Genomic DNA, 15,805 nt, shown 5'->3' on the forward strand with positions numbered 1-15,805 from the left:
ACCAAAATCAGACAGCCCAGTTAATGTAGAGTCATAGTATAACAGGAAAAGCCACCACAGCGAGGAAAAAAAAAAAAAAACAAGAAGAAACCAAAGAATATCTCCACAATGCCAACCAACAAACGCAGAAACCAAGGAAACAAGAACAAGGAAGACATGATGCCCCAAAATGAGCATGACACTCCAATACAACATTATGAAGATGCTGAGATAGAAGAAATGCAAGATACGGATTTCAAAAAATTTATGATAAGAACATTTAGAACTTCTCGAAAACAAATGTGTGAACTACAGAAATCCTTACTGGACAGGATAGAAAATCTCTCTCATGAAAATGAAATCTTAAGGAGGAATCAAAATGAAATGAGGAATCTAGTAGAACATGAAGTTGTGATATTGAAGAGACTCAAAATGAAATGAAGAATTCAATAGATTAAATGACAAATGCATTTGAGAGCCTTAAAAACAGAATCAGTGAGATAGAAGAAAGAATATTGGACTTAGAAGACAGAGCACAGGAAAGTATACAGTCAAACCAAAGAAAAGAAGAGGAAATTAGATCTAAACAATATTGTTGGGAATCTATGGGATACTATTAAAAAAACCAACATTCAGGTTCTAGGAGTTCCTGAAGGCATGCAGAGAAAGGATTAGAAGGCCTTTTTAGTGACATAGTAGCAGAAAACTTCCTGGTTTGGATAAGGACAGAGACATCCAAGTACAGGAAGCACATAGAACCTCCAATAAACATGACCAAAAGAGATCCTCACCACGACATGTTGTAATTAAAGTCACCACAGTGAAACATAAAGAAAAATATTCTAAAATGTGCAAAAGAGAAACATCAGATCACTCTCAGAGGATCTCCAATTAGACTCACAGCAGACTTCTCATCAGAAACCCTACAGGCTAGGAGAGAATGGCGAGATATAGCCCAGGTACTAAGAGAGAAAAACTGCCAGCCCAGAATATTATATCCTGCAAAGCTCTCATTTGTGAATGAAGGTGAAATAAAGACCTTTCATAGCAAACATAAATTGAAAGAATTTTTCGCCACTCATCCAGTCCTGCAAAAGATGCTTAAAGACGTGTTACACACAGAAACACAGAAACACAGCCGTCAATATGAAAGGAGGTAAAGGAAGAAAACCTCCCAGTAAAATATCACAGGAAGCTCAAAGCATATATTAGAAAATATCTTTGGGAAAATGACAGGCAAAGTTACTACTTATCAATAGTCACATTGAATGTTAATGGCCTCAACTCTCCAGTTAAAAGGCACAGACTGGCTGAATGGGTTAAGGAACAAAACCTATCTATTTGCTGCTTACAAGAAATGCATCTTTCCAATAAAGATGCATGCAAACTGAAAGTGAAAGGTTGGAAAATGATATTCCATGCCAACAGAAACAAACAAAAAAAAAAAGCTGGCATAGCCATCTTAATATCAGACAAACTAAACTTTAACACAAAAACTGTTAAGAGAGACAAACAGGGGCACTATATAGTGATTAAGGGATCAGTTCAACAGGAAGATGTAACTATTATCAATGTGTATGCACCTAATTACAGGGCACTGGTTTATTTAAAAGATATGCTAAGGGACTTAAAGGGTGACTTAGACTCCAATACAGTAGTACTGGGGGACTTTAATACTCCACTTCCAGAAATAGACAGATCAACTGGACAGAAGATCAACAAGGAAACACCCATTTAATTGACACTATAGACCAAATGGATCTAACAGATATCTACAGAACTTTTCATCCTACACTTAAAGAATGTACATTCATCTCAGCAATACATAGAACCTACTCTGGGATTGACCACATACTAGGCCATAAAGCAAGTCTCAGCAAATTCAAAAGAATTTAAATCACACCATGCAGCTTCTCAGACCACAATGGAATGAAGCTGCAGATTAGCAACTCAGGAATCCCTAGAGCATATGCAAACACATGGAGACTGAACAACATGCTACTGAATGAACACTGGGTCATAGAAGAAATCAAAAACTTTCTGGAAGTAAAGGAGGATAACAACACAACATATCAAAACTTAAGGGATAAAGCAGTGTTAGGAGGAAAGTTTATAACAGTAGGTTTCTACATCAAGAAATTGGAAAGACACAAAATAAATGGGCTTCCAGTGCATCTCAAGGATCTAGAAAAACTGTAGCAAACCAGACCCAAAACTAGTAGGAGAATAGAAATAATTAAAATCAGAGAAGAAATCAACAGAATTGAATCCAAAAAAATTACAAAAGATCAGTCAAATGAAGAGCTAGTTTTTTGAAAAAATAAACAAAATTTACACACCATTGGCCCAACTAACAAAAAGGAAAAGACCCAAATCAATAAAATCAGAGATGAAAAAGGGAATGTAACAACAGACACCACAGAAATGAAAAGAGTCATCAGAAATTACTACAAAGAGTTGTGTGCCAGCTAACAGGAAAATCTATCAGAAATGGATAGATTCCTGGATACATGCAACCTACCTAAATTGAACCATGAAAACATAGAAAACCTAAATAGACCAATAAATGAGTCAGAAATTGAAACAGTAATAAAGTCCCTCCCAGCAAAGTAAAGCCCAGGACCAGATGGATTCACTGCTGAATTCTACCAGACATTTAAAGAAGAACTAATTCCAATACTTCTCAAACTATTCAGAACAATCGAAAAGAGGAAATCCTCCCAAATTCTATGAAGCCAGCATCACCTTAATCCCTAACCCTGAAAAAGATGCAACATTGAAAGAAAATTATAGACCAGTATCCCTGATGAACATAGACACAAAAATCCTCAATAAAATTCTGGCTAATAGAATGCAGAAACACATCAAAAGAATCATCCACCCAGACCAAGCAGGATTTTTCCCTGGTATGCAGGGATGGTTCAATGTTCACAAAACAATCAATGTGATACACCACATTAACAAACTACAGAAGAAAAATCATATGATCATCTCAATCAATGCAAAGAAAGCATTCAATAAAATACAACACTCTTTCATGATTAAAATTCTAAGCAAATTGGGTATGGAAGGAACATTCCTCAATACAATCAAAGCAATTTATGAAAAACCCATGGCCAGCATCCTATTGAATGGGGAAAAGTTGGAAGCATTTCCACTGAGATCTGGTACCAGACAGGGATGCCCACACTCACTACTGCTATTCAGTATAGTTCTGGAAATTTTAGCCAGAGCTATTAGGCAAGAAAAAGAAATTAAAGGGATACAAATTGGGAAGGAAGATGTTAAACTATCCCTCTGTGCAGATATGATTCTTTATTTAGGGGATCCAAAAACTCTACTAAGAGACTGCTGGAACTCATAGAAGAGTTTGGCAAAGTAGCAAGATATAAAATCAATGCACAAAAATAAACAATATTTGTATACATAGGCAATGCCATGGCTCAGAAAGAACTTCTAAGATCAATCCCATTCACAATAGCTACAAAAATAATAAAATACCTTGGAATAAACTTGACCAAGGATGTTAAAGATCACTACGATGTGAATTGTAAAACCTAAAAAAAAAGAAGAGGATACCAAAAAATGGAAAAATCTTCCATGCTCATGGATTGGAAGAATCAATATCATCAAAATGTCCATTCTCCCAAAAGCAATTTATAGATTCAATGCAATACCAATCAAAATACCAAAGACATTCTTCTCAGATCTGGAAAAAATGATGCCGAAATTCATATGGAGACACAGGAGACCTCGAATAGCTAAAGCAATCTTGTACAACAAAAACAAAGCCGGAGGCATCACAATACCAGATTTCAGGGCATACTACAGGGCAGTTGTAATCAAAACAGCATGGTACTGGTACAGAAACAGATGGATAGACCAATGGAATAGAAAGAAATGACAGAAATCAATCCAAACATCTATAGCCAAGTTGTAGTTGATCAAGGATCTAACACCAATTCCCCAAGCAAGGACAGTCTATTCAATAAATGGTGCTGGGAAAACTGGATTTCCACATGCGGAAGCATGAACCAAGACCCCTACCTTACACCTTACATAAAAATCCACTCAACATGGATTAAAGATCTAAATCTATGACCTGACACCATCAAATTATTAGAGAACACTGGAGAAAACCTGCAAGATATAGGCACAGGCAAAGATTTCTTGGAAAAGACCACAGAGGCACAGGCAGTCAAAGCCAAAATTAACATTTGGGATTGCATCAAATTGAGAAGTTTCTGTACTGCAAAAGAAACACTCAGGAAAGTCAAGAGGCAACTGACAGAATGGGAAAAAAATATTTGCAAACTATGCAACAGATAAAGGTTTAATAACCAGAATCTGCAAAGAGATCAAGAAACTCCACAACAACAAATCAAATAACCCAGGTAAGAGATGGGTAAAGGACCTCAATAGACATTTTTCTAAGGAGGAAATCCAAATGGCCAACAGACACATGAAAAAGTGTTCAGGATCACTATTGGTTGAACTCTGTAATTAACACACAATTATTCTTAGGTGTTTAAATTTAACTGAAAAGTGATCCCTGTTAAATATAAGAGTGGGAATAAGAGAGGAAAGAGATGTACAGTTTGGGACATACTGTAGAGTTAGAAACATGCAGCCAGGGAAATGCAAAACAAAACCACAATGAGGTTTCACCTCACCCCGATCAGAATGGCTCACATTCAGAAATCTACCAACAACAGATGCTAGCGAGGATGTAGGGAAAAGGGACACTAGCCCACTGTTGGTGGGAATGCAAACTGGTAAAGTCACTATGGAAGTCAGTTTGGAGATTCCTCAGAAACCTGAATATAACCCTACCATACAACCCAGCCATCCCACTCCTTGGAATTTACCCAAAGGAAATTAAATTGGCAAACAGAAATGCTGTCTACACCTTAATGTTTATTGCAGCTCAATTCACAATAGCTAAGACCTGGAATCAACCTAAATACCCATCAACAGTAGACTGCATAAAGAAATTATGGGACATGTACTCTATAGAATACTATACAGCAGTAAAAAAAAATGAAATCTGGCGGAATCTGGAAAACATTATGCTGAGTGCAATAAGCCAGTCTCAAAGGGACAAATATCATATGTTCTCCCTGATCATTGATATCTGAGCACCAAAAAGGAAACCTTTTGAAATGAAATGGACACTATGAGAAACAGTGACTTGATCAGCCCTTGTCCTGACTGTTGATGAACAACTTAATACTTTATCCCTTTTAGTATTTTTTTTGTTCTACTTAATACTATTGGTTGAACTCTGTAATTAACACACAATTATTCTTAGGTATTTAAATTTAAGTGATCCCTGTTAAATATAAGAGTGGGAATAAGAGAGGGAGGAGATGTACAGTTTGGGACATACGATAGAGTTAGAAACGTGCCAGGGATTCCAATTCAATCCCATTAAGGTGGCATGTACCAATGGCATCTCACCAAAGTGATCAGTTTCTGTTCACAATTGATCATAATTATAGGATTAAGGGTCAAAGGGATCACATAAACAAGACTAATGTCTGCTAATACTAACTGATAGAATTAAAAAGTAGAGAATGATCCAACATGGAGAGAGAGAGAGATAGAGAGAGACATATAGAGAGATCTTCCTTCTACTGATCCGACTCCCAAGAGCCCACAACACTGCAGGAGCTGACACTTGGGCCACCACCTGCTGCCACTAGGGTGTGCACTAGCAGGAAGCTGGAGTTAGAAGGCCTGACTTCTTGAATCCAGAAGCGTTGATATGGGGGTCAGACATCTGAAATGGTGCCTTAACCACTATGCCAAATGCCTGCCTCAGTGAAAGGTAGAAAAAATGCATAAATATTACTAGAGCAGGTAAAAAGTTTACCCAGCTTTGTTAGAGCTTAGGAGAGCTTGGCTATACTCTTAATCAAACTTTTTTTTTACTTTTATATCCTAGAGAGCGTTGCCAGTGTAACTGAGCGGAGTAGGAATATGACACTACTATGCTTTTATGCATTATTTTAATTCAGTTAGTGATTTCATGAGAAAATAACCAGCAATTTTAAAATATTTCAATGATTTATCTTATAAAAGAAGCTATTTCCCTGCCCTTCTTAACTTCGTTATGATTAGAACCATATACACACTCATGCACATTGACTTAGGACTGCAATCAAGACTATTGGTATACATGGCTGGATTTTTTTTTTTAATTTCCAAAAATATAAAATCAAGGTTAATCAGGAAAATTGATAAGTGATGCTGAAATGATAAAATTTTGAGCAAGTGAAATACTTGTAGTATTCCAAGATAAAAAAAATACATTAAAACATGTTTCTGTAACTAGTTTTCTGAAATCATGGCAGTTAAACAGAGACAATGAACACAACAGTAATTGGTACAACTCTTTAGTCTTCATAATCCTGAAAGAATAAGTAGGGCCGACACTGATGTGGGAAGTTTGGTTATCTTCATTGTTAATAACTAAATTCCATATAAAGTATGTCTGAGTCTCTAATAAAAGAGTAAACCAATTATGAGGTCCTATTTCATTTAAATTCTGTTGTGTAAGGTGTCAAAGAAAGAACAAGAAAACTATGATTTATTCAGATCCAGTATTTATGACTCAGATGGCCCTGTGAAAGCATTGCTGATCCCTTTATATGGCTACAGACGTGCAGGATCAGCTGGGATCTCACTCAAGGGGCCCTGGTGTCTGGTTCAAGGTAATTTTAATTCCACTGCCAGGATTGGTGAGGTAATGATGCGGAAGCCTCACTGTGCAACGTGTGGGGAAGTGCTGTTTATGGGCAGCGTCGACAGTTTGTTCAGAATGTTTCCCAGGAATGCAGTGGAAACGGATGGCATCTTCAGAGTTTACACATTTAGTCTGCAGGAGCAAGTATCAGAGCCTGTGTTCTGAAGAACTAATGTATTACTTATCAACGTGTTTCCTGTCAAATGGAAGATATGTGAGCAGTTGCTATTGTGAATATTTGAAATCCCTATGAACAAAATGAATTCAGTAAAGTTTTGCAAGTAGACCCACTCTGTGACAGGAGCTGCAACTAACAAAACACTGAAAAGAATGGAGCAGAGCAATGACTTATTTAGAAGGAAGTCAGAGGCTGCCCTACTGTAAAACCCAGGACCTTATTCATATTGCAGTCGGATTCTGCTGTCCTTCGGAGTTGCACAGCCTGTGTAGCTGTGTTCTGCCAGTTTCAAGATTCATTCACAAAGCTCCATAACACCCACTTTCTTTTCAGTTTTCACTCTGAATTGTTCATCTACTTTGATACCCGATATAAATAGATCCCTTATAAATTACTACTTGCAAACGTTGGAAAAGAGTTTCATATTTGTATAACTATTGCAAACATACAGATGCTCCTTGATTTTCCCCTGACACTCTATTCTGCTGAAAAATCACACATGCAAGTAAAATTGCATTGTTCTTGTTGCATTGAAAATTATTGATTTCTAATATAGATAGTGTGTGGAAGTTCCCAGTGTAGAAATGTGTGCTGATCGATGCAGAACAATGAAAACTATTTCAAAAACAACATCTTGAAGATTAACCCCCATTTTTTCATTTTCCCCTTGGTATTATTTTAGGATGATTATGAATTCCAGTGACTAAGCTAAATATCACACCTTACTAATTTATGATATCCATACAAGCATAAGCATATAAATCAAGATTTTCCATAAATTTAAAACACTGTGTGATAGTAAATAGAGTCGGGAATATAAACCTTGTGATATCAGTCTGTTCCTGTTCCATAACCTGGACATCCACAGACCTATTGTGTTAAAACCTTCAAGCAATTTGTTGGGTTACTAACCTTTCATCTAGATTAATGAGCAGAATTACAGTGATGGCCTATAAATAATGAGGATCTAGTTAAAAGTCAAATATTGTATGTGATTGAACAACCTAATTAGCCATGATTTCTCCTGAAATTTTAAAATGTCCCTTAAACCCAGATGGAGGTAATAGACACTATGGTTATTCATTGAAGTTCTAATCAAAAGTTAGAGATAAGTGTACCTGGATGTTCAAGTGGTGACATAGAAGAAATAATGCCGCCGCTGTGCAGTAACTAGCCCATATCAACTAATACAAAACTGCTTTCAAGCTATTAATTTGACATTTCAGCTCAGATCTTCCCTGTTGGTCACCAAGGTCTTCTGACATTATATGACACTACATTTGCAATAGGATCTCTGACATCATTTGAAAGAAGCATTAAGTTCTGTTTTTTTTTTCTTAGAAGCATTACATTTTTTCGTAGATTACTTTTGTAGTGTGGAGCTATTTCTCTGTATCATCAAAGTTGCTTTGAGTGAGGGGGGAAAACAGTTTCCTGGACAGCAACTCATTGGGTGGATTCCCATTGCTAAGTTGAATGATATTTTAAAGTGAATAAGTATTTTTCAATCTGTATTATGTATCATTTCTATATTTCACCTAATTCATTCATTCTGAGGGAAACCAAAATAACCTACTACTGATAATACTTAGGAAATTTTCTCTCTAGATAGATAGATGATAAAAGTTTCTCTCTCTATGAACAGATAATGATGACGACAGATGACAGATAGATATGATAGACAATAGACACACAGATTTATCTATCATCTATCTGTTTCTATCTGAATGTGGCTTCATTGATAACCCAACCATTGGGAAATCTGTGTCTTCCACAGGGGTGCAAAGACGCACTGGCATTTGGTAACCTAGAAATGCCTCTCTCCTTGCTTACCCATAATCCTTGAGGTAACATGTCCATGTCATTGCAGATCCACCCTGCCAGACGGAGCTGAGCAGTATTCAGAAGTGGCAAGGGGTAAAGAAGCTCCTAGGTGAGTAATAGATCACTCTTCTGAAAGGTTTATTGCTTACATAAATAACCCCAGGGAAACAACAACATAAAATCAATATTAATCCAACAAAGATAGACTGCACTAAATTTCAGCAACAAAATTTATGAACTTTCTGCAAGCCATTAAACTTACTTTTATTATCTTACCTATTGAAAGATATTATGTCTGTTTTATTACCCTAATATAATGTTCATTTTGAAAGTTATTAAGTAAAAAGAAATGATTGGAGCAATGCTAAAGTGAAAACATCATCAGAAACTTTAATTTTATTTCCATGGCTAACAATTTAAGAATTGATAGCAAAAATGTGCATATATATATACATATATATATATGATGTTCAAAGCAAGTACTTGTATACATGAGATGAAGCAATTCTCTATGTACTTCAGGAAATTTAAGCAAATTCTAAATGTTTTTATTAGTATTTTCATCTACTTTTAGGTATGTAAACAGATGGATAGATAGAGATGATAAGTGAAAGACTGATAATTTCAAATTTCACCTGAAGTCCGGCATGTTTGCGTGTCTGGCTGTAAGTAGATTATAAATTATTACCCCTGATAATTGTTTATGCTTGTGCACATGCAACTTTTAAATGAACTCTTCTTAGGAAAAATTAAACTCTTAAAAGGCTGCAATGATAGTATGTCATTTTCATGCATTCTTCACCGAGCTTCCCCTAAAGATAACACTTTGCATGTACCAAAATCATCATGCATTTGTAAACTCCCCTGAGAATTCACCTTACTGTAATCCTATTCACTAAGCCTCAGACTTTATTTGGATTTCACCAGTTTTGCCAGTGGTGTTCTCTTTCTATGGAAGGATCAAAGCAGGACTTCACATGTATGATGTTTCTTTCCATGAATCTTAATGTACATTTTTAGGGGCACATAATTTTATGGTATTTCTCGATATGATTAATCTGTGTGATATTATATAGTATGTTTTGATTAAAAGATATTTCATATAAATTTAACTCTTAGGTCAATGCACATTGTACAAAATGAAAAAGTTTATTGGATTATAATAAGGAATTTTTATGATAAAAGCTATAATTTACACTTGACTCTGTCATAAGATACATGAGATATTATAGCTCCCAGTGTAAATGTTACACTCTTACATAGGTTTCTTTCTGCAAATCAAAGTTTAGTCATATACAATGGGGAAATTTTTTCAGTTCAACTGAAAATGTGTTATTCTTTTTGTACTAAAATAAAATCTACTTTGGTTATTTAAACCTGCAAATAAAAAGAAAAACTTAGGGCCCAAATGGGATTTAAGTGAAAGTTGTCCTATGTTCCAGTTTATGGCTCAGTGTTGGTTGATGTCTATAGTCCTAGCAACATTCTTTGCAGTGTTCTCTCTCCCTTCCATATTGTACTGCCACTAGGGCTGAATTACATGGACATACTATGTATCATAGCATTTTGGTGTCAAATACGCTGTGATAATGTGTTAGGAAGTTGATATCGGAAAGTTTATGCTCTCAGGTTATTTTTGGTGATACTCTGTTTACCAAACAGCATTCAAATGAATTCTAAGTTTTAGATTAAATTGCATCATCTGTGCCAGAATTTTCTCAAGTTTTTTGCTAGAGCAATACTATGATCTCATATGTTTATATTAACAAATGAGCTTCATATTTCATCTATTTATTCAGTTATTTTTTTCTTTCACATTTTTTTTAAAGTTTGATTGATTTGAAAGTCAGAGTTACAGAAAGGGGGAAGAGATGGAGAGAGAGAGGAAAGAGGTCTTGCATCTGCTGATTCACTGTGATGGCCAGGGCTGGGTGAGGCTGAAGCCAGGAGCCAGGAGCTTCTCTGGGTCTCGCACCTGAGTGCGGGAGCCCTAACACGTGGGTCATCCTCTGCTGCCTTCCCAGGACTAGCACTAGCAGGACACTTGATCAGAAACGGAGCAGTGGGGACCTGAACCAGTATCCATTTGGGATGCTGGCACTGCAGACAGTGGCTTAACCTGCTGTGCCACAGTGCCAGCCCCATCATTCATAAAATAACTATAATATTTCTGGCCACAGATAAAAATGATAAGATAAATACAAGAAAACTTTCCAACCTCTGAGAGCCAATGTTCTAGTGTTAGAGTGTTGGCTGAAGAATATGACTTCACTTCTAAATCACTCATTAAACATTTTTCACCAACAGTATGCCATATAATATGTTAGATACTGTAGTTATGAACATAAATGTCAAGCTGGCGCTGTGGCTCAATAGGCTAATCCTCCGCCTGCGGCGCCGGCACCCCGGGGTTCTAGTCCCGGTCAGGGCACCAGATTCTATCCTGGTTGCCCCTCTTCCAGGCCAGCTCTCTGCTGTGGCCTGGGAGTGCAGTGAGGATGGCCCAAGTGCTTGGGCCCTGCACCCCATGGGAGACCAGGAGAAGCACCTGGCTCCTGGCTTCTGATCAGCGTGGTGCACTGGCCATAGCGTAATGGCCACAGTGGCCATTGGAGGGTGAACCAATGGCAAAGGAAGACCTTTCTCTCTCTCTCTCTCTCTCTCTCACTGTCCACTCTGCCTGTCAAATAAATAAATAAAAATTTTAAAAAAAGAAAATAAATGTCTATCTTTCCCACCACCCTACTAGACTGTGTGTTTAAGAACTTTTGTTATAACAAGTAAAAGCATGAGGAACCTAAATATATCCAGCAATACAGAGAGAGAGCGAGAGTGAGAGTGAGAGTGAGAATGAGAGAGAGAGAGAGAATGAGAGAGAGAGAGAGAGAGAGAGAGAGAGAGAGGAAGCATGATACATCATCATAAATTTTCCAGCTTAAGAGAGGGCTTCCTGGTGTGAACATCATATTATAGTTGTCTTCCCGTGGAGAAGGGGACTGAGGAGAGGGGTTCCCAGTGAGATCAACAGCGTAGGAAGAAATGAAGCTGCATGGAAACACAGAAACAAGGATCTTGATGTGGAAAGAGCTTGGGATACGAGTGTGAGATGTGGGGTAATGAAATACAAAGGTGGCAGTGATGAGATGGTGAAGGGCCTGTGTGCTGGCTAAGCAGTAGGGGTGGTGTAACATGACCATCACAAGATTTAGTTGTATGTCAGGAAGCACTACCCTTATCACAGTGAGAAATAGGAAGGTAGTGATTTTCTTGACAAAGGAGATGGGTTAATGAAATGTAAGCAGGTTGTCTCAGCAATGCTAGCCCCAGGACAGCAAAGGCCTCCTCTCGTAGGTATTTCTTGTGCAAAGCCTGGAGTATGGTGGGCACTCTATCTCTGTATGTCTTGACTATACTATAATGAGACCTTATCAAAAAGCAGCACAAGAGTGGGCATTTGGTCTTGTAGCTAAGATGCCACTTGGCATCCTACTGCAGTACCTAGCTTTGATTCCCAGCTCCACTCCTGATTCCAGCTTCCTGCTTATGGGCATTCTGGGAGGCAGCCGTTGATGGCTTTGGTAGTTGAGTTCCTACCCATGTGGGAGACCTGGCTTACATTCCTGGCTCCCAGCCTTTGCCTGGATCCGTCCCAGCTATTGCAGGTATATGAGCAGTAAACCAAAAAATGGAAGCTCATTCTCTCTCTCTCCTACTCAAAAAAAAAAAAAAAAAAAAAAAAAAGAAAGAAAGAAAAAAAAACCAGCCAGTGAACCTATCAATCAATCACTCATTTTTAAGGGGCAGTATGACTTACTCATAAAAATATATGCATGTGTTTGTGTGTGTGTTGTGTGTTTCACAGGACAGTACATCCCACTGTGTGATGAAGATGGTTACTACAAGCCAACACAGTGCCACGGCAGTGTCGGGCAGTGCTGGTGTGTGGACAGATATGGAGATGAAGTCATGGGATCCAGAACAAATGGTGTTGCAAACTGTGGTAAGGAGAAGAGTTTGCTATTTAATGATTTTCCAAGCACAGGATGAAGTATAAGAATATACCATATGCAAAGATCACAGAATATGTAGGGATAGGGGGAGTGATAAAAATACTCCTTGCATGTGAAAAACATGTAGGGGTAATATATAGGATATGTAATTAAGATACAGGAGGATAATTAAAGGTTGGTTCCTTTTCCGACTTTAAATTCAGACAGCTGTTACATAGTTCCTCTTTCCTGCTCAGGTTAGGCAGGTTATTTTCATTCATTCTCCAGGTCAGTGAACTCTAATGTGTGCTGTGACCCCAGATGACTCCCTATTGTCTGTAACTCTCTGAAAGGGGCCAAGAGGGAGTAGATAATTTTTCTAAGTGAAGAGAAGTAGACGTTTTTGAAGTAAAATTTCTTCCATTGCAGCTGTATGAGCCATTTTCCTTCTGTTTGAGTGAGGAAAATGTAGCTTGTTTAAAGAGCGATTATAATCAATATTTAAATTATTTTTATGAACATGCATTGTATGTATACCTAAAATACTGTAATAATTAAGTCAAGCATCATACCCATGCATTTCAATGTTTTAAATGTGTTAACTTTCATGCTTCAGAAAACATTCTTCCAGGATGCAAGTTTCATATCAGTATTTTTGTTTTTATTGTGAAAAAAATTTTACTACCCAAACCAGTTAGTGGTGCAGACATGCTCACACACATGCAAACAGCAGGAGATAATGGATTGTGTTTCAACTAACACAAACGATCATAAATGAAAATAAAGTACTTGCATCTTAGGTGCTTCCTTTATATAATTTTTTAACTGACAGACCAACATTATTTAGGAAAAGACAAATGGTAAATAATAACAAGTGCTCTCATTTACTCCTTCAGTTCCTCTTGTACATTTATTGATTATATAACTTTTTGATAGCTTTATTTTGGTTATCTGGCATGATCAATGTGATTGGGTTTAAGAAGGAAGAAAATAATATTCAGTGGTTGCTCACGCCACTTTAACATGTAGAGAACACGTCTGCAAGATGTCGTTTAAGGCAGTTGTATTGTTGATTACTTCAGTTACCAGTGATACCAGTGATGGGAAAAAGTTTTGATTTTTTATCTTGGTGAAGAAAATTCTGTGGAGTGGAGTCAAATAAGTGGACAAAGAAATGGCTTGGGAAACATGGACTTGGCCTTCTGAATTTTCTTTTCATGTTACCATTAAGAAAATAAAAGTTGGGTAATAAAAAAAAAACTTGTTCACATAAGATGGAAATTTCAGTGAGTTGTTTTATGTGATCAAACACTTTAAAAATATTCAATTATGTTGTTAGAATCTGTTGTAATTAGCTGCCAAATAATAACATTAAAATATTAGAACTACTAGAAAGCAAACACATGAGCACATGAAAAGTAAACACTTGTCAGTATTCATGTGCATTATTATGAGCATAAATATTCACAACTAATTTTAATATATTTTAAAACTATTAACTAGTCATTCATTTTCTATTGCTGCAGTAACAAATTCATGCTAACATGGTTGCTTCAGCAACAAAATGTATCATCCCAGCAGTTCTGTATGCCAGAAGTCCCATTCAGATATCCTAAGCTTACCATTAGGATCTCAGAGTGGTACGCTCCTTTTTGTGGGCTCAAGAAGAAAATCTGTCTCCCCACCTTTTCAGCCGTCTAGAGTAGGGGTGTGTGCGTTCAAGGCCCTTTCCTCCGACTTCAAACCAACTTGCACCTCACTGACCATTCGTCTGCCGTCCTATTTCCCTCCGAATCTGTCTACGAGGTGTTGCTTGGTTTTAACAATCCAGTTGAAACTGTAGCCCCACCCAGATAACTAAGGATAATTTCCCTGTTTCAAAGTACTTTATTTATTCCCACTTGCAAAGGCCCTTTGAACGTCAGGTAGCATACTCATGGAATCCAGGGATAAGAAAGTGAGCATCTTTTTTTTTTTTTTTTGGTGGAGGCAAGGGAAGGAGGGATTGGGTAATGCATCATCCTACCCACCACACTTGTAGGCGAAACGTTAAATGCTTTTTGAGACTAAAAATGAGGCTGAAACCAAAATTACTTTGCAGGAAATCTTAAACAGCACAGATTCAGGAATTACTCTGATTTTTAAAACCTCATTTTTATCAAACCATAGAGTTTTACTGTTTGAGTGTTTTACAGAATGTATCTTTCCTTATCTCCATTAATTAAACTGCAGCACAAATTAGAATTGTACTAATTTCTTGCATTTTCATCAGAATTTTGTATTTCTCAGAAGTTATCCCATAGCTCAGGCAAATAAAAGTAATGTTTACTTTTTTAAAGCTATGGATTTTGAGATCTCCGGAGATTTTGCGAGTGGCGATTTCCATGAGTGGACTGACGATGAGGATGATGAAGATGATATCATGAATGACAAGGATGAAATTGAAGATGATGATGAAGATGAAGGGGATGATGACGATGATGGTGATGACCATGATGGATACATTTGATTGATAACAGTTAAGATTAAAAATTCTACATTTCTAATATTTACAAAACAACAGCCTATTGAGACTTACCCTCTTGTCCCAAAATAAAATGATTCCAAACCTCACATATATTTTGTATAATTGTCTCAAATATTGCAGCTAAAGTCATAGAACTTTATGTTTAAATAAGAATCATTTCCTTTGAGTTTTTATATGCCTTAGGGAAAAAGAAAAGCTTAAGGAGTCCACCCAGACAAAATAAGTCATGAAGAGCTATTACAATACATTTTTCATCAGAGCAAACCTTGTAAATCTCTCTTAACAATAACAGACAATGCGCGCTTGGGATCATATATGTTATTTCTCTGAGATATATTCTAAGCTGATGACTCGTTAGTGACCTGGGCCCCCAAAGATTTAATGAAAATCCTTAATTGCAATTCTAAAGTAGCATCTTGCAAACCATGGAATGAGACAGGGAAAGTGAAGGAGGTAGCACAGGGTGAGAAAAACAAGCTGAGGATTGCAGGACCTTCCGTTGCCTTTGTTTTGTGAGACTTAATTATGAGGCTGTTTTGGTTATCATGGGGTGTTTTGAC

General features: G+C 37.0%; 1 protein-coding gene across 5 annotated transcripts in view; it reads left to right on the plus strand.

Moving 5' to 3' along the window:
- Positions 1–15,227, plus strand: part of LOC133765477 (testican-3-like) — a 477,867-nt gene extending 462,640 nt beyond the window's left edge. For all 5 annotated transcript variants that reach the window (XM_062199039.1, XM_062199040.1, XM_062199038.1 and 2 more), the window contains 3 exons: positions 8,776–8,838; positions 12,592–12,729; positions 15,058–15,227. In XM_062199039.1, coding sequence (XP_062055023.1) covers positions 8,776–8,838; positions 12,592–12,729; positions 15,058–15,227 — 371 coding nt within the window. The remainder of the gene's footprint in view (positions 1–8,775; positions 8,839–12,591; positions 12,730–15,057) is intronic.
- The last annotated feature ends 578 nt before the right edge of the window (positions 15,228–15,805 follow it).

This window comes from Lepus europaeus, chromosome 8, assembly GCF_033115175.1.
Source record: "Lepus europaeus isolate LE1 chromosome 8, mLepTim1.pri, whole genome shotgun sequence".
Taxonomy (NCBI): domain Eukaryota; kingdom Metazoa; phylum Chordata; class Mammalia; order Lagomorpha; family Leporidae; genus Lepus; species Lepus europaeus.